Source organism: Muntiacus reevesi, chromosome 4 (genome assembly GCF_963930625.1).
Source record: "Muntiacus reevesi chromosome 4, mMunRee1.1, whole genome shotgun sequence".
NCBI classification, from domain to species: domain Eukaryota; kingdom Metazoa; phylum Chordata; class Mammalia; order Artiodactyla; family Cervidae; genus Muntiacus; species Muntiacus reevesi.
Window position 1 is genome coordinate 151,996,365 of NC_089252.1, and position 19,626 is coordinate 152,015,990.

Below are 19,626 nucleotides of genomic sequence, written 5' to 3' on the forward strand. Positions count from 1 at the left end.
AATAAAGAGAGAGAGAGAAAGAGAAAGGTTTTTTTAAAGTAAATAATGTGATTGGACACTGCAATATGTTGTTCCTGCAGGAAAAGAGAACAAGACCTCAAGTCTAACAAGCTGACAAATAATATTTTCTGAAGGGATGGACAATTGAAGAAGGCAGAGATTTTAAGGCAGTAACGTAAGACGGTAAATATATATGAAGAGAAGCTCTTAGCAATTTGAGGCTCTACAGGTACCTGCTTTCCATTAAATATTTTTCATTCACCCCTGACTTCCAATCACCCCAATCACGACAGAATTTCACCACAGATCCTCTCCCTTCCCCTGCGCTGGCCATCACATAGGCATCGGCCCGTCTCTCAGACTGCTGGCATCCTATATCCTGCAACCCTAGCTCCTCCTCACCACCTTTCTTCTCTGCTTGCACATAAGCCACAATCTGTCAGCAGATGTACCGCAGCAAGGAAACCAGAGAGCAGGGTAGTCACAGGCAGCTATTGACAATACAGTCAATAATCGCTTTTCCTATCATGTAGAATCTCTGTAATTGACTTTTTCAGGCTTTGCTCATTCTTTTAAAAGTGTCCAAATGCAATTTAATTTTTACAATAACATTTTAAAAGTTTATTTTTCACCTATACTCAAACACCCTATACGCAACATTTAATACTGAACAATATAGGATTAAACTTCTTAAGATGTCATGGCAACCAAAGATGAAACTTGAATTTGAATTTAAAAAGTTGGCCTCCCTTAAAAATCTTCTCTTAGCTGGAAAGAATGCTGATATAATTTTATGTGGAGTCTTGTCAAGTGTATTCAAGAAATGTCAAACCATATTTTTAGCCATGGAGTTTGCTTAATCCCATAAGACTCTCTCTCGCCTTTATGTTGACAAATGAACAGGACTGAAATATCAGGGATCTGAGCTTCTGTCAAGATCCACTTCGCATCAAAAGCTGTTGTTCTTGCGCAGCTGTTGTCTCAAATCTTCCGAATTAAAATCTACACTTACCTTATCTTTTGATTCCCCTGGGTTTTCTATTGAATTCCTTTGTTGTCACACCTTAATTGACTCCAAGCTTTACTTTTATAGACAAGTCAATGAACTGTTGTGGAAACATAATGTGGCAGGAAAATCAGATGAGAGGCTCTTGATAATTGTCATTGACTAGGAAAATGTCATCTTTATGCATCTGCTTCTCAAGTTGCTTCCTGAGTGGCATATTTAGCCCAAACTTCCTCCCTTCATAATTTTTTTAAACATATAATCCATTTTAGAGACTATAAAATTAGTATTTTCATAAAATCTGCAACCTGGACCCTACTAAAATAAACAGGACTAAAAATATATGGCAAGAAATCTTTTAAAATGAGTGTATTTTTGCCTCTAATCTTGAGAGAGGAATTCCAATACTATTGGAAATAAGAGCCCATCAGGAGGGAAAAATTATAAGATTAAGTTTGATGGCAGTTAAAGTTTTAAATCATCTACTTTGCATCAAGATTATACTTTAAGATTCAGCATTCTTCAGTGCTACTTTTTAATCACTTATTTCAGTAAATATGAACTCTTATTTACCCAAGATAGTCCTATCATCATTTGGAAAGTTTAGCTGACAGACAAGTATTTGTTAAAGAATATAAGCCTTTCAGTGGGAGCTTTCATCATTAAATATATTTCATGCAATTCATATCTTAATTCCTATAAGCAAAGGAGATTCTAGCAAATGATATAACATTAGCATCATGCATATTTACAATTTAGAGTGAGCTACTTAAGGCTGACCTCATTTAAAAAAAAGTGTAAAATAGTGAATATACAATCTTGATGTTAGTTCAGTTTAGCTTAGTTGTGGGAATGACAGTACAGTATAGTAAAAATAAAAAGATGTTAAAATTAGTAAAAAAAAAAAAAAAGTCTTCATTCAGAAAATGCAAATTGTAGACTATATTTTAAGATGTTCTCATTTATGAAACACTATAATTTTTAAATTAAGTAACACAATATGAACAGTCATAATTCCACGTGCTTCATCTTTATCTCACAGCAGTTCACAGTCATATTCTCTAAGCAATAATTATTAAAAGTAACCCACCCTCTGAGCAAATGGCAACAATACTTAATGCAACAATACTTAGTAACATTTAATGAGAAGTAAATAATCAAATTAAAGCACAAAGAGAATTGGGGGAGTGGGTCAATTGCTGGTGGGAGTGTGGGCTAAAAGGAACTTTATGTAGAAGATACTCTATAAGAATAGGCAAAATGATGACATGACTATCCTTCTCCATCTTGTGAACTGGGAGGAGGTGGGGGATGCCTGTCCCCTCTGGAGAGGCAGACTTCTTGAATAATTTGTTCCAAAGCCAAGGCAGATGCTACTGGTTAACTTTTTAGCAAAGCTGGTGTATATTCAGGACAGTCTGCTGTGTGTATCAGAAGGAAGTCAAAGTTGCTCTGTAAGAAGCCTAAATCAAGTTCTAGACACACACCACTGGAGGGGAGGGGAAATGTACTGAGCACTTACATAACCTTGTGACAATGTGTGTGCCTCTGGGGTGCTGCAACTCAATAAGACCAGCCCTCTTCTCACCCATCCTGCCTTCATTCCCTGCTTCATCCCGGTCTTGGACAGTCTCCCAGCAGCAACACAAGATTCCTTACTTTGACTCCCTTCAGCCTTAATATCATATGGTTATGACCCCAAAGAATATATCAAAATACTCCCATATCAAACTTACTGGAATCACCTAAGAGAAATGGTCCCAAATGTGCCTGTACATTAGACCTGGAGGAATCCCACACCAGATTACAATCCAGACAATTTAAGCCCCCTTCGTGTCAACACAGACATCAGTGGTCTTTGAAGCACTCCAGGAGACTCCAAAGTAAAGACAAATTTGGGAAACACTGCCTTGTGAAACGCAGATAAAAAAACTGATTGGGCTACCAATTAAACAGTAAGCATGGTTCATTGTAGGTATTTAGAAACTGCCTCAGAGCTTTGTAGATATTGACACCTTAATGATAGTTACATTCACTTAAGATCTGCACAATGCATTTTCATTAGGTACCCACCCGCACACTGTTTCCCTGCGATGAGTCAAAGCTAGTCAGTCAGTCAACAAATCCAGCAAGACTGCTAGGTCTCTTGGCACCCATGCTGGTAATGGTGAGCCTGACCCCAATAACAAGCGTTTCATTAACACTTGAGAAAGTGTTACTGGGAAACTGTTTTTGCCTACTTGAGCCTTCACTGTTTGGGTGAGATGAGCGCTAAGTGGTACAAGGACTTGGGTTGTTCTCATCAGCTGTGATCAGAGCATAGGCACTTCCTGAGGCCCCTACATGTCAGTGGTCCATCACCAAACAGGGGGAACCAGCCCTTAGAGGATGGATCACTTTAGGAGGTGTGATTGAGATGTTCCAAAATGGCACCTGCCCAGAGTTCACTTCTCATACCCGTCTCTCTGTGTTCATGTCATGTGTCAGTCTGCAGTTTCAAGAAAGCAAGAAGCAGGTGGCAAGTGGGTAGAATTTGTGCTGAAGTTACAGCCTCCTCATTCCTGGTATTTTTGCAGTAAACTGAATTTTTTTGTCTCTTTGTGGAAATATGCTCTCTGGCTCGACATAGCTTCTCCTCCACCCTGCTACTGCATATCCTTTTATCTCATACCAGATATTTCACACTGTACTCGAGTGGCCTGGCCCCCAGAGCATTTGAAGTTGAAACTCCAGTATTTATTATTTATGCAAGTTTAACACAGAAAGCCACTGTCACTCACTGAAACTTCACCCCAAACTGATGACTCAGGATACTGAAAGAAGGTGGGGAAGATCTGAATAGACTAAGAGATGGTGTAGGACAACAATTCCTACACAGCATGAATACCCACCAACAGCAAGTCTTGTGAAGGGCTGGCTGGGGCAAGGCACTGAGGAGATTCCTTTAATAAGAGGAGGTTAACACTAAATGCAATGATATTAGAACTCCATTTTATAATATTTAATATATTCTGTTTACTTCATCACTCACTTGTTATTACTCTGTAGGTGATTTTGTTGTTCAATTGCTAAGTCATTTCTGACCCTTTGCAACCCCATGGACTTTAACCCATAGGTTCCTCTGTCCATGGCGATTTTCCAGGGAAGAATACTGAAATGGGTGTCATTTTCTTCTCCAAGGGATCTTTCTAGATCAGGGATCAAATCCACATCTCCTACGTTGGCAGGTGGATTCCTTACCACTGAGCCACCAGGGAAACCCCTGTAGTTGCTTACTATTAATATGTATTTAATAGGTGAGATTAACGAATAAGGAATGCAGTGTTTTAGGTTACTTTGCAGCATCAAAATTTGGTAAACTATTTTAAAATTACACTTAGAGACAACTTAGTTCATGAGTTTTATCATGTAAAAATGTTTGTAAAAATAAAAAGATAGTAGGAATGTAGCAAAAATATGGTGTCTGTGGAAATGTTCAGGCTAAAATAGTGCTTAAAATAAAATTGCACAATCCTCTGTTTAGTAGAATACATTCTTAGTTTCACAGGGCTTTTGACACTAGAAAACATATTTTCTCAAAAATATGATCTATGCACATGTATGCTAAGCCACTTTAGTTGCATCCATGTCTTTGCAATCCTATGGACTGTGGCCCGCCAGACTCTGTCCATAGGACAGAGAGTTTAGAGACTTTCAAGATTAAGAAAGTAAAATATGTGAATAGGTACCAAGAATAATAATTCTGCTTGTATTTTAAGTGTTCATATAATCAAAATAAAAGGTTTATAAAATATATATTTGCTTTACTATACACGAATATATGTTATTTTTGTATTTTAGAAAAAAAATTTTTTTAAATGGTCTTTGACAAGACATTTTATATCTCTACCAAAAGAGTAAATCCAGTTTGTTGGTAAAAAGAATATTTCAACAATTTTATAATTTTAATTATCCTTAGTTCCCTTTTAACACTCAAAAGCATTATATAATAAGGTTGTAAACTATGGGCTCCTCAGGTGACTCAGGGGGTAAATAATCCACCTGCAATGCAGAAGATACAGGAGACATGGGTTCCAGTCCTGGGTCAGAAAGATCCCCTGGAGGAGGGCATAGCAAGCCTCTCCAGCATTCTTGCCTGGAGAATTCCATGAACAGAGGAGCCTGGTGGTCTATAGTCCACGGGGTCGCAAAGAGTGAAACACGACGGAAGCGACTGAACATGCAGTCACAGTAAAGTACTAAGTCACTATATAAATACTCATTTAATGAATAAATGAACTTAGATATCTAGCATATGGTTAGACAGAAAGTTGATTCATTCTGCTAATCTTTATTGAAGCAAAATAAGATGCATTATGGTTTTTTGAATCTGCACTTGGATTTGTCAAAAATCTTTCATTGATTTTGTCACCTCTAGTTGAAACTGAAAATGTCAAATAGAAATTAGGATAATTATATGACAAGTCAAGGGAAAAAGTACTCAGATCTTGAAAATTATTGGCTTTCATTTTTCTTCAATAGTTACAGGTTCACAGCATCTTTTTCATGATGTATTTTAAAACCTTTATGAGAGGCGCTATTCTTTTCAATGAAAATGGAAGGCTACTCTCCAGGTTTCCTATTTCATCTCAACTACTTGACTCATTTAGGTAATAGTTATCAAATATATTCTCAGCAAAATAGTGAAGAATAATTTGGAAATTTTACGTTGGTATGGGTGGTGTCCTGACTTTCTGTGATCCCTGGTATTTAGCATTAAAGGAACAACTGATGTGAACTTAATCTTCTGTTCCATTTAATATCTTCATGAATGTCAAAGGTCATTTATTTTATATTATACTTAACTGATAAGTTCCATTAGTATCATATACACAGTTGAGTCCTTTCCTTGCGCAGTAGCATGTTCAGAAAGCTACATAAGGTGTTTCTTTGATCAACTGGTAGTCTAGTGAAGGATACTGGAGTCAAGCTCAGGTCTGGGATAAAGAGCAAAAGGAAGTTCTTTATTTCCCAGTCAGATTTCAGATATATAAGAACAGAGAAGAATATATGGCAAACATGGTTTTACTTAATCATTCGTTATCAAAATATTCCCTCTGCTCACTCAACTACTTCAGTCTCTTGAAATATGATGTATGAGCTTTTATAAACAACAGCAATGAAACATAAGTACTAGCACTTCATTGCTATAAATTTCATTTTGATGTTTATAGAACATTTAACTATAAATGCAACATACACTATGAACATAAAAAATCTTTACTGCTCAAAAAATCCTTGGGGCAAACAACTGCTATAGGATAACAATTTTATGTAAACAAAACACTTGGGACTTAAAAAATCAGGAACTGAATTATCTATCTTAAAAATATCACATAAAACTACTATTCTACTTTCTTCCAGTCTCAGAAATAAGATGCTTTCAAGCATCTATATTTATTAAGAGGGAACAGGAAAAATGTCTGTGTTTTCTAAAGTTTAAAAGTATTAGCTTGACTGAGATGTGATGTACTTATCACTTAGTAACTAAAAAGATACACACTCCCCTCTCCCAACTAATGACGAAATTAAACAAATTTTATTGACACATTAGCAGAAAAAAAGTATCAAATCAACAAAAGCTATATTCCATGTCTTGTTAGTGTTTATGATTAAATACCCTCAAGAAATGTATTACACTTGACGGGATAGTATAGTGACTGAAAGCATTGAGAACTAATTGAAATTTTACACACACATGCACAACATAGTGCTTGACCCACAGGAAAGGCACTAAACTAAAAAAAAATGTAAAAGAGGAATAATCCAACTACTTTCAAAACTACTACATAAAGAAGCACACAGCTTCTTTTTTGAGGGTTCTGAGTTAATATTAATAATCAGCATTCATTTCACTATATAATGGACTTTCAGAGGAAAAATATCAGTGTCTCCTAGCTTTAATTTAAACCTCAGGCAAATGATTGATAAATGGTGCTCTAAAAGGTGTAGAATATTGAGTTAGAAAAATCACAATAAATGTGCAGACAAAAAGGACCCCTGCCTTGAGGAAGTACAAACCAAGTAATAGAAATATAGTATAAAGAAAAGATGCTGAAACTAGCTAGGGATGGAAAAGATGAATGTGAGCATCTCCTGGCTCTAGTGGGAGTGTCACTCTGTAAGAGATGTACACAGCGTCTTTCACATCTTAATATAGTTCAATCCAGCGCACTTTCCTGGTACCTTTCATATGCTTAGAATAATATATTCCATAAATTTTTAATAAATAAATATAAATTACATACGTATTATAACATACTATGGAATTTCTGATAGATATTGAGCTTAGGAGAGTTACAGCAGAGACGGACTTTGTGCCTCTATTCTTAAACATCTATATTCTATACTACAATCTATTTTACTCAGAAATCCCTTTTTTTTTACATCATATTCTGTTAGTACTTTAAAAATCCAAGAACCCTAAAAAGTAAAAGACTCTTGATCACCATTTGTGATGCTATCAGAAAATAGGAGGTTAGACTCTCCAGTCTTATCAATTTTTTAGTAAGAACCTATTATTTTGAAGGAACATGAAACACAATGCTAAAATATTTATAGACACATTAAAATATTTATACATGCAAAGTCAAAATGACCATATTTGGTTCCCTCTAAATTTTCTAAAGAATAAAATGGAAATGTAAAAAAATATTTCTTCTCTTAGGTTTTTCATTTCAATCAAATAATCAAATGAGCTGACGATGTTTTTTGACAGTTATGGGTGCCATTCAGTATAATGTTCTTGGGTTTTTTTGTGTTGGAGTCAATGGTGTGTCCCACCCACGTCCCCTTCACCTACTGGTAGACTCCAATCCCCAGGAACACAAAACCTGCCCAGCGGTTCGAGTCAAGGATAGACTACCCAGGACTACGACCACATCTTTGCTCACCTCCTTCCCCAGCTCTCCCTTGCTTCTCTCATCTCTTTATAGATTTCCCTGAAGAGCATTTCCTCAATGTGCTTCCAAATCCACTGGCATACCATGTACTGTGGTATCTCACTTAAGAGAGAATCTTCATAGAAAGATAGCGTATTACTTATTTAAATGATTGATCCAGTTTCCAATTTTACTGTATAAAATAATGAAAAGCAATGTATATTTACCAAGCATGGAGTACATTACAGTCATGAAATAGCCTCAATGAACAGGCAGAGAGAACAAAAGAGAAAAATCTCAGAGTGATGCTGGGCTTGTGGGTCCAGCTCCAACAGTTGTTCTGTCACTAAGCCATGTCTGATTTTCTGCAACCCCATGAACTGCAGCACACCAGGCTTCACTGCCCTTCACTATCTCCAGGATATCCATTGTCTCTGCTGTAAGTCTCCATTGAGTCAGTTATGCCATTCAACCATCTTGTCCTCTGTCACACCCTTCTTCTCCTGCTCTCAATCTTCCACAGCATCAGGGTCTTTTCGAGTGAGTCAGTTCTTCCCATGAGGTGGCCAAAATACTGGAGCGTCAGTTTCAGCATCAGTCCTTCTAATGAATATTCAGGGCTGCTTCCCTTTAGGATTGATTGGTTTGATCTCCTTGCTGTCCAAGGGACTCTAAAGAGTCTTCTCCAGCATTACAATTCAAAGCATTAATTCTTTGGTACTCAGCCTTCTTTATGGTCCAACTCTCAAATTTGTACATGTCTACTGGAAAAACCATAGCTTTGACTATGCAGATCTTTGTCAAAAAAGTGATGTCTCTACTTTTTAATACACTGTCTAGGTTTGTCATAGCTTTTCTCCCAAGGAGCAAGTATCTCTTAATTTCATGACTGCAGTCACCATCCAGTGACTTTTGGAGCCCAAGAAAATAAAATCTGCCACTGTTTCCATTTTTCTCCATCTATTTGCTGTGAAGTAATAGGACTGGATGCCATGATCTTAGTTTTTTGAATGCTGAGTTTTAAGCCAGTTTTTTCATTGTTTAACCCTCATCAAGAGGTTCTTTGGTTCCTCTTCACTTTTTATCATTAGAGTGGTATCATTTGCATATCTGAGTTTGTTGATATTTCTCTCCACAATCTTGATTCCAGCTTGTGATTCATCCAGCCCAGCATTTTGCATATAAGTTAAATAACCAAGGTGACAATATACAGCCTTGACATACTCCTTTCCCAATCTTGAACCAGTCCGTTTTTCCATGTCCAGTTCTGCTGCTTCTAAATCTGCACACAGGTTTCTGATTTTTCCCTTCAGTCTTCATATGTACTTGTTCAATGAGTTTGCTGACTGTGGTCCTTCTATTCAATGCTTCACAGTTTAAATTCTCTTATTTTGAAGTTCAGTAAAGCTATTATTGCTACTTAATTTTAGATATTAAATCAATTCAATTATACTCTTTATTCTGTCATTTTGGAATATCAGTGTAAAGAAATAACTAGAAAACTGGCATTGATCATAATGCAAATTAATAAACTCAATTTCAAAAAGAATAACAAGCTAGATGTGATGTTAGTTATATTCCAGATTAGTATTCACTGACAAACTTAGTTCTCAAAATAATGATGTGTATATAACAGAAAAATTTGAACTAAATAAACTATGACTAATTTGGTGAAATGAAAATAGTATATATATTCACACCCTTTCCTTAGTAAGCATGCAATAAACATGGGACAATAGAAAAACTCACCAAGTTTCAGGTATGTATTCATAATTACAAAAATTATTTCATATTTTCTATGTTTAAGCTAGAAAGAATACTTTACTGTTGAATGCTGCGAAGATATTTGTCATCTCTATTCTGCTCTAGATTTTTAAATAAATAGTAATCCCAAAGGATAAATTATTTTCAAGTATATACCACTCTTTAATTATTCCTGCCTCTGCCCAATGAAGTTTAACCAATTTTCTGTCTTATATAGTACAGTAAAAGCTCTCTGCTTAAGTGGTTGAAGGGATATTTCTCAACCTAGTTTTCTTCCATTGCCCCCAGGAGCAGAACTATGCCCCTGAAAGCAACAAGGACCACTCCAGAAACCTTCTGGTGGGATCTGAGAAGTTCAATCTTTATATTGGCAAAGACTGTGTATTGTATAAAAGGTTACATCACCATTCAGAAGAATGATACACTTGAACTTATTTACAAAACAGAGAGACTGGAAGACATGGAGAACAAACATAGTCACCAAAGGGGCAAAGGGTGAGGGATACACGAAGCATTTGGGATTAGCAAACCCCTACTGGAGGCTTCCCAGGTGGTAACAGTGGGAAAGAACCCATCTGCTAATGCAGGAAATGCAAGTGACGCTGGTTCAATCCCTGGGTTGGTAAGATCCGCTAGAGGAGGAAACGGCAACCCACTCCAGGGTTCTTGCCTGGAAAATTTCACAGACAGAGGACCCTCATAGGGCTGCAAAAGAGTCAGACACAACTGATCGACTAAGCACATGCTCTATGAAAGAGACAGCCAACAAGGACCTACTGCATAGCACAGAGAACTGCAACCAATATCTTGTAATAACGTATAATGGAAAAGAATCTTAAAAAGAACATACATATATATATGTATGTATGTATGTCATACTGAGTGAAGTGAGTCACAGAAAGACAAATTTGATGACATCACTTATATGTGGAATCTAAAAAAAAGATATAAATGAACTTATCTATAAAACAGAAATAGAGCTACAGATGTAGAAAATAAACCAAGGGGGTAAGGGGCGGGGGTGGGGGTGGAAATTGGGAGATCGGGGTTGACATATACAGACTACTATATAGAAAATAGGTAACAGCCTATATGGAAATAGAATTTAAAAAATGAGTGATATATGTGTAACATGCACTTTGCTATATGTATACTTACAGCTACCACAACCTTGTAAATCAACTATGTTCCAATAAAAATTTTAAAAACAATTGATTACTTCCATTCAAGGGTGTTTCCTAGCTCATGTCCCCCTGGTTATGGAAACAGGTCAGCAGGAGGAAGTGCACAGCCTTATTGTCGGAAGGCGGGAAGGGAGCTGGTATATGAAAGTGCCCCAAACAGCACAGCTCTCACCCCTCCACCTTCACAATCTTTACAATGCCCATTTTATAACACAAAGTGGCAAAACTGAACAAGAAAAGAAGATAAAGAAGTTACTGCTATCTGTTCTTATAATCTATCTCCTTATTTCCACAATAAATATTTCTTGAGCACCTTTTTTTTTTTTCCCTTAATCTGAAGATTTTCCTTCAGTGAGTTCTTATTTGACAATTTTTATTTAAAAAATTTAATTTTCATTTTTTTTTCTTTTTTTTTTTTAATATTATTTTATTAGTTGGAGGCCAATCACTTCACAACATTTCAGTGGGTTTTGTCATACATTGACATGAATCAGCCATAGAGTTACACGTATTCCCCATCCCGATCCCCCCTCCCACCTCCCTCTCCACCCGACTCCTCAGGGTCCTCCCAGTGCACCAGGCCCGAGCACTGGACTCATGCATCCCACCTGGGCTGGTGGTCTGTTTCACCATAGATAATATACATGCTGTTCTTTCAAAACATCCCACCCTCACGTTCTCCCCCAGAGTTCAAAAGTCTGTTCTGTACTTCTGTGTCTCTTTTTCTGTTTTGCATATAGGGTTATCGCTACCATCTATCTAAATTCCATATATATATGTTAGTATACTGTAATGTTCTTTATCTTTCTGGCTTACTTCACTCTGTATAATGGGCTCCAGTTTCATCCATCTCATTAAAACTGATTCAAATGAATTCTTTTTAACGGCTGAGTAATATTCCATGGTGTATATGTACCACAGCTTCCTTATCCATTCATCTGCTGATGGGCATCTAGGTTGCTTCCATGTCCTGGCTATTATAAACAGTGCTGCGATGAACATTGGGGTGCACGTGTCTCTTTCAGATCTGGTTTTCTCAGTGTGTATGCCCAGAAGTGGTATTGCTGGGTCATATGGCAGTTCTATTTCCAGTTTTTTAAGAAATCTCCACACTGTTTTCCATAGTGGCTGTACTAGTTTGCATTCCCACCAACAGTGTAAGAGGGTTCCCTTTTCTCCACACCCTCTCCAGCATTTATTGCTTGTAGACTTTTGGATAGCAGCCATCCTGACTGGCGTGTAATGGTACCTCATTGTGGTTTTGATTTGCATTTCTCTGATAATGAGTGATGTTGAGCATCTTTTCATGTGTTTGTTAGCCATCTGTTTGTCTTCTTTGGAGAAATGTCTGTTTAGTTCTTTGGCCCATTTTTTGATTGGGTCGTTTATTTTTCTGGAATTGAGCTTCAGGAGTTGCTTGTATATTTTTGAGATTAATCCTTTGTCTGTTTCCTCATTTATTATTATTTTCTCCCAATCTGAGGGCTGTCTTTTCACCTTACTTATAGTTTCCTTTGTTGTGCAAAAGCTTTTAATTTTCATTAGGTCCCATTTGTTTATTTTTGCTTTTATTTCCAATATTCTGGGAGGTGGGTCATAGAAGATCTTGCTGTGATTTATGTCAGAGAGTGTTTTGCCTATGTTCTCCTCTAGGAGTTTTATAGTTTCTGGTCTTACATTTAGATCTTTAATCCATTTTGAGTTTATTTTTGTGTATGGTGTTAGGAAGTGTTCTAGTTTCATTCTTTTACAAGTGGTTGACCAGTTTTCCCAGCACAACTTGTTAAAGAGATTGTCTTTTTTCCATTGTATATCCTTGCCTCCTTTGTCAAAGATAAGCTGTCCATAGGTTCGTGGATTTATCTCTGGGTTTTCTATTCTGTTCCATTGATCTATATTTCTGTCTTTGTGCCAGTACCATACTGTCTTGATGACTGTGGCTTTGTAGTAGAGTCTGAAGTCAGGCAGGTTGATTCCTCCAGTTCCATTCTTCTTTCTCAAGATTACTTTGGCTATTTGAGGTTTTTTGTATTTCCATACAAATTGTGAAATTATTTGTTCTAGTTCTGTGAAGAATACCGTTGGTAGCTTGATAGGGATTGCATTAAATCTATAGATTGCTTTGGGTAGAATAGCCATTTTGACAATACTGATTCTTCCAATCCATGAACACGGTATGTTTCTCCAACTGTTTGTGTCCTCTTTGATTTCTTTCATCAGTGTTTTATAGTTTTCTATGTATAGGTCTTTTGTTTCTTTAGGTAGATATACTCCTAAGTATTTTATTCTTTTTGTTGCAATGGTGAATGGTATTGTTTCCTTAATTTCTCTTTCTGTTTTTTCATTGTTAGTGTATAGGAATGCAAGGGATTTCTGTGTGTTAATTTTATATCCTGCAACTTTACTATATTCATTAATTAGCTCTAGTAATTTTCTGGAAGAGTCTTTAGGGTTTTCTATGTAGAGGATCATGTCATCTCCAAACAGCGAGAGTTTCACTTCTTCTTTTCCTATCTGGATTCCTTTTATGTCTTTTTCTGCTCTGGTTGCTGTTGAGTACCTTTTTTAATGCCCATATACACAGTATGTGGTTTTATGATGTAGGGTGCTTTATCATGACATTAGTGTTTACCATCACAACTGTCTTCACTTTATTTTTATCCTTCTTCACCTCTCTACAGGTGGTAAAATTCTATCTGCCAGTGTAGGAGATGAAGAGACTTGGGTTCAATCCCTGGGTTGGGAAGATCCCCCGGAGAAAGAATTGGCAATCCACTCCAGTATTCTTGCCTGGGAAATCCCATAGACAGAGGAGCCACATGGTCCCAAAGAGTCGAATATGACTGAAGCGACTTAGCACCCACCCAAGCACCTCCCCACAGCCATGAACTTCAAACCGAGAATGTGATGTCCCTGTCACTATCATGAGCGAAGTACCACCTACTGCTGTAAAAGAAAGCCACCAGAGCAGGAGGTACCAGGGGCGGAGGGCAAGGATGATGACTGAGGTATGGACAGACAGGAAGTAATTTTTCTTCTGGTGAGGGACAGAAGCAGGTGCCATCACCGTCACTTTACACCTCAGCAGAGCTGTGACCTGCCTTTCAAAGAGGGAGGTGATCAAGCTAAAGCCATGTGCTGTGGGGCTGTCTGACCCTCCTCAACGCCTTGCTAAATGGCACAGAGTGTGGGCAAATACGGGGAGAGATGGCCACGGTGTCACAGACGACACGTCCTGTGGTTTTGCTTTTGTGTCTCTGCAACTATTAACATAAAGGGCCGGCTCAATGCTGAATTAAATAACTGGTCATTTTATATGCTTCTTTTATCCTAATTAAAAAAAATAGCAACTTTAGCCCTGACACATTGTCCTCTGCCCAAGGCATACCACAGAGCCCGGAATAGCCAGGACCGCCAGGGAATTGAACCGAGCAGAGCCTGACACTCACTAGTGTAAGGGCCAAAGATTTTTGCCGGATTGGTTCATCTTGGCCTCCCTGTGGATTACGTCAGTTCTGATGTGCCTTTTAAAACCAAGGAAAACTTTTGAATTATTTCCACTGGAGAAAAATTCTCTATTTTTAAAGTATATTGAAAGGCATACTTTTATCGGAAATGTAAATAACCACTTGCTTTTCCACAAGTCACCTTCATCATTGGTATTCATTTCATGATGAGAATTCTTTGAACAAATGAAGGTCAAAGCTTCCATAGGCTCCTCTCATGAGGAAAACTATTATTTTTTTAAATGTTATCAATGCACACATATGTAGACATATAAATATTTATATGGAAACGTACTGCCTAGTCAGTGAATAGAAATGGGAATAGAAATGATGTGCTCTGGGAATCCTCTCTGTGTGACTGAACTCTCAAATCAGGAGAAAACTTTTTTTTCCCCCATCTCTGTCCCTGTGACTAATGGGGAAAGGTCAGTTTTTCAGATAACATAAGCAGAAAGGGATTTTGATTCTTCCTTGCTTTACAGAAAGGAATAGATGAGAGGTCTCAGAAGGTTTGCTGGCTTAAACCTGTAACACAGTTTTCTTGACTCTCAATCTAGTCTTAATCTACAGCATAGGAAAGGGTAAAAAGTTATAAGGTTAGCTAGTAGAAAAAAAAGAAATTAAAGTAGTAAATTTAAGAGAAACTCTGAAGATAATCCGGATGATGGAGAGAAAGTCTACAGATTGAACTGTGGAATTATTGGTATTCCCTTAAACCACAAGAGTAGGGCAGAAGACTGCCTGGTAGAAATCCAATCAGGAAGGGTTAAAGGTCTTTGGTCAAAGTCGTACCCTGCATTTGCCTCTCACTGCTGCCCGGACATTGCACCCGACCTTATGATTCCAAAGCAAAATAGCTTAATTATAAAAATAACATAACCAGTAAATACGGGCAGAGCCATATATAGCCTGTGTATGTGTGTGTGTGCTCAGTCGCTCAGTTGTGTCCGACTCGTTGTGACCCCATGGATTGCAGACTGCCAGATTCCTCTGTCCATGGAATTTTCCAGGCAAAAATACTGAAGCAGGTAGCCATTTCCTTCTCTAGGGGATCTTCCTGACCCAGAGATGGAACCTACATCTCCTGCATTGCTGGTAGATTCTTTACCACTGTACTACTGGGAAACCCCTATATGGCCTAGGAAACACTATTTTGTGGGAAAGTCTGAGAAGTTGGGTGGAATTGGGTCACAAATAAATAACGGTGTCATCATGGAAAAGAAAATGGTTTATGTGTCGAATGGCTGACTTGAGCCTGCAAACTTCAAAGCAGATCTTATGTCTCGTTAGTCTGTGGCTTCCCCCCTGCCTTTGGTAAGGAGCAGTGTCAGGCAGAGGTGAAAAGGAAATGTACCATATTATTGTTTTCATCTGCTCTAGCATGGGCCATAGGTAGAAAATTTCAAATGCCTGGACCCCAGGTCTGAGATAAGGTGGGATTCTTATGCTCCTGGAGCTTCACAGGAGGAATAGAAAGTCTCCAAAGCCTAAGGTTTGGATCGATGACCTTCCTTTGCATTACTTCAAGGGACTGGGACCAGTCAAGAGGATGGGGGTTCAAAAACATGGACGATAACAATAAAGCATTTATATCTCCCTTACACATCAGCATTTTAAGTCTGGTCCCAGAACCACACATAATCTTCACAAAAAAACCAGGAGCACCAATAGGAACTATTAATCCTTTTCAAGACATGTGCAAACTAAGGCTCAAAGGATTGTATATTATTTGTGGAAGGTCAAACCATAGGTGGCAAGATTAGAGAATCCAAGTTTCTGAACTGATCCAGTTCTCTTTTGCATTTTATTAAGCAGCCATCTTAAAATGAATCAAAATCATAATCTGCAATTAATGCAAAAATTTCCAAAAGGCATCACCTCAGATTTTAAGGAAATTATGAGTTTAAAGTTGATCTTTCATTTTAAATAGTTTTTCCCAGTGGAAACAGATGAGACTGCCTGGTCTTAATGTCTAGCTTATTCTCATTCCTATTTCTAGTGATTACAAACAAATAATGTTTTCAAATTTCAATTTTAAAGTTAATAAAGTGGAGAGCATCTGGTAATGGGTTCTGATAACATTCTAAAATTAAATAGAGGAGGGAGGAAGTTCAAAAACAGGCTAGGCAAACTCTTTTGGTCACTTGCAAAATGATGACAGCAGTTGCTATTAAGAAATAACTGCTTCCTGTACCCTGAAAACACCTATTTCAGGTAAGAAGCAAAGCTATTAACAGAAATGGCAGTAACAGTTGTGACAATCTCCCTGCAGTATCAGGAACACACCTATAGGGCATGTCCCTGCCAAGCTGTGTTTAACTTGGGCATGATCTTTCTTTTGGTAGGTCCTCTCATTTTTAAGTGAATGAATTTGAATAAAGCTAATTAGGGCTAAATACAATTATGAAAAATGTCAGTGAATGCTAAAGTGTTCCATTTTTATAAGCCCAGGTGGCTCAATGGTAAAGAGTCCGCCTGTCAAGCAGGAGACACAGGTTCAATCCCTGGATCAGGAAAATCTCTGGAGAAGGAAATGGCAACCCACTCCAGTATTCTTGCCTGGAGAAGGCCATGGACAGAGGAGCCTGGTGGGTTACAGTCCATGGAGTCACAAAGAGTCAGACAAGACTTAGAGACTAAACAATAACAACAATGCTCTTTGCATTCTGAGACTCTTACAAACTTATAGCACCCAGAGCCTTTAAGCTACATAGTGTCTTTAATTAACTCAGTGGTTAAATACAGAAATTACTCTCCTGGCAGATGAGCCCAGCATGAAACATGGTTTGTCTAATTGCTGCAGACATAAAGACTGATAAGGCACAAAAGAGACTAAAACAGATAACTCTCAAAACTCCTTAGTTACCATTAAGTTAGCAGGTTCAGTGAGGAAAAGAAATGCAGAAAATCACTTTTAAAGTCCTTAAAGATATTCATATGTCTTATCAGACAGCCTGAACAGTATTTCTTACTTTAAAAGTGTACATGTCAAAATCAAGCAAACAATCCTTATAAGATTATTTAAAATCTCCCAGAAGAGTTTTTCATTAATTTGATGAATGTGTATGTCCCACACACATGTATATATATATACACATATATATACACACATACATACATGTCTATCCATATACATATACACACATATATACATACATTATATATAAATATATCTCAGCAGACTGTCATCATTAGTACTATAATTGTATTGATGTTTTTTCCTGAGGCAAATGGATATTGTATATAATCTCTAGATTTGTCTTTCTCATGAATTTGTTCCCCTTGCAAGCAAGATAACTTCTGTCCTAAACCATGAAAAATAGTGTGTATTGCATAAAATCCAATTCACATTAGTTGAGAAAATAAAACTGTATCTTTAACCCTTGGGAGGACAGAGGAGTGATGTAACAAAATAAACAGCACTGCTATATTCAAAAGGGGCTGGGCTGACAGAAAGATCAACAATGAGAGCTCAGCATTTCCAGTGACTTGCTGATTGGAAAACTAGGGATAACTGGACTTGGATTATCTAACAAGCCTGTTACTGAAATGACTATTTAAATTTGGTGAAATAAATGAGACTTTCTCATGTTTGAGGGCTTTGCACAAATGCAATAATGCTAACCATGAAAACAAGATCCTTCTTTTTTCACTTTGGAATGTTATTTGAAATATAACATGAAATAAAATAATTCATGAGGCTATTGGTTTAAAAAGAAAAATAGTGTGTATAACATTATGAGCATGTCTTCCATCTGATATTTGAAGTGGGTGAAGTTAAAATTTCTTACCATCCAAGCTGTGACAAAGTCCCCCATCCAGGTCCCTACTGCAGCTAATTTCATGAAACTTTCATTTCGGATGCCCATATAGTCTGTAATGATATATGCTCTGTGGAAACAAACACACAAGACATTGTCCAGACTCAGAGAACCATACAGTCAAAGCTTTCTGGTTCAGCAACACTCAAAAGGGAATTTTCCCCCTTTTAACAAACTTTCTTGCTTTTGTCTCACCAGATGTGCTTATAAATCTGAAAGGCTAAGAGGAGCTCTGAGGGTGTCTGGGTCAGTTCCAATTAGATTTGAAAACTGACTATGGCTAAACCAATTACCATGTGCCTTTCATTTTTGAGCTGTAGGACTGACAACAGCTTTTGGAAAATCAAACAGAAATACTCAGCAAAGGCATCATTCCATGCTCACTCAAGTATGAGGGGAGCAGAAACAATTCCTGAATTAGAGTAACTAGAAACGAAGAGAAGAGCTTACTTTCCTCCAGTTCTGTCTTCTCAAAGTAAGAACTATTGAAAAGATGCTGGGAGTAAGTTTTAAGTATAATGTCATGTCTGAATAATGTTCAGAAGAAAGTTAAGATTTGAGAAAAAATTTCCACATAGGGAAGTGATGTAAAATTTTACTTAAATACGTATGACTTAAATTATTATTTAATAGCAATGGCCAGATTCCACTTCATCACTCTTTTGGCATAACTAGTTATTGTTTGCTTGCTATTAAACACAAGTTTGTATTCCTCACAGCTCAAAGAAAGGTTCAAAGATACACCCGACTATTAAAAACAGGTAATAAGATCATGCTTATTGCTTATTAAGCATCTTTATTTTCTCATTTGATAGTCAAGAAAATCATAAATATCATTTTTCCCATTTGTAATTTCACTAAGAAAACTGGGATTCAAAAATATCACTTACCCTGCCCAATCAATACCACCTAACTAATGAATGGTACCTAGGAGCCAAATTTCTCTGTATATATTTTTTAATTCTAAGTATTTTTTTTACTCAGTTTTCTTTTACTTTAAATTTTGTTCCTTTTCTTAAACATGATAATACCTATACAACTTAGAGTACCCATTGAACATAATTCTTCTTAGATTAACTTTAAAACAATATGCAGTAGATAAAAATTCATTAGTTATCTATTGAAACTATAAAGAAGCACATTTTTTAAGTCATTGAGAGTAAAGCTGCTTCCAATTCAGTTATTTTTTCTGGAGTTATTTAAGATAGTTTTTTAAATCTGATATTTAAATACACAGATATTTAACAACAAAAAACAAACATGAATTCTTAAAACAACTCTTTTCCCATGTGCTTCATCTACTTACTTTGGAGGGGTTATGTAAATATCTTAAGGTCTCATCTCAAAATTCTGGGTCTTATTCCAGACCCATAGTTTCCATAGTAGCCAAAAAAAAAAAAAAAAACTTTAGCTACCAAAAACTGC

At 37.0% G+C, this 19,626-nt stretch overlaps 1 protein-coding gene across 5 annotated transcripts in view; it reads right to left on the reverse strand.

The window, feature by feature from the left end:
* The window catches only part of TMEM117 (transmembrane protein 117), a 596,659-nt gene that overhangs the window by 251,903 nt on the left and 325,130 nt on the right, over nt 1–19,626 (reverse strand). For all 5 annotated transcript variants that reach the window (XM_065934576.1, XM_065934575.1, XM_065934577.1 and 2 more), the window contains one exon: nt 18,172–18,271. In XM_065934576.1, the coding sequence (XP_065790648.1) occupies nt 18,172–18,271 (100 nt within the window). The remainder of the gene's footprint in view (nt 1–18,171; nt 18,272–19,626) is intronic.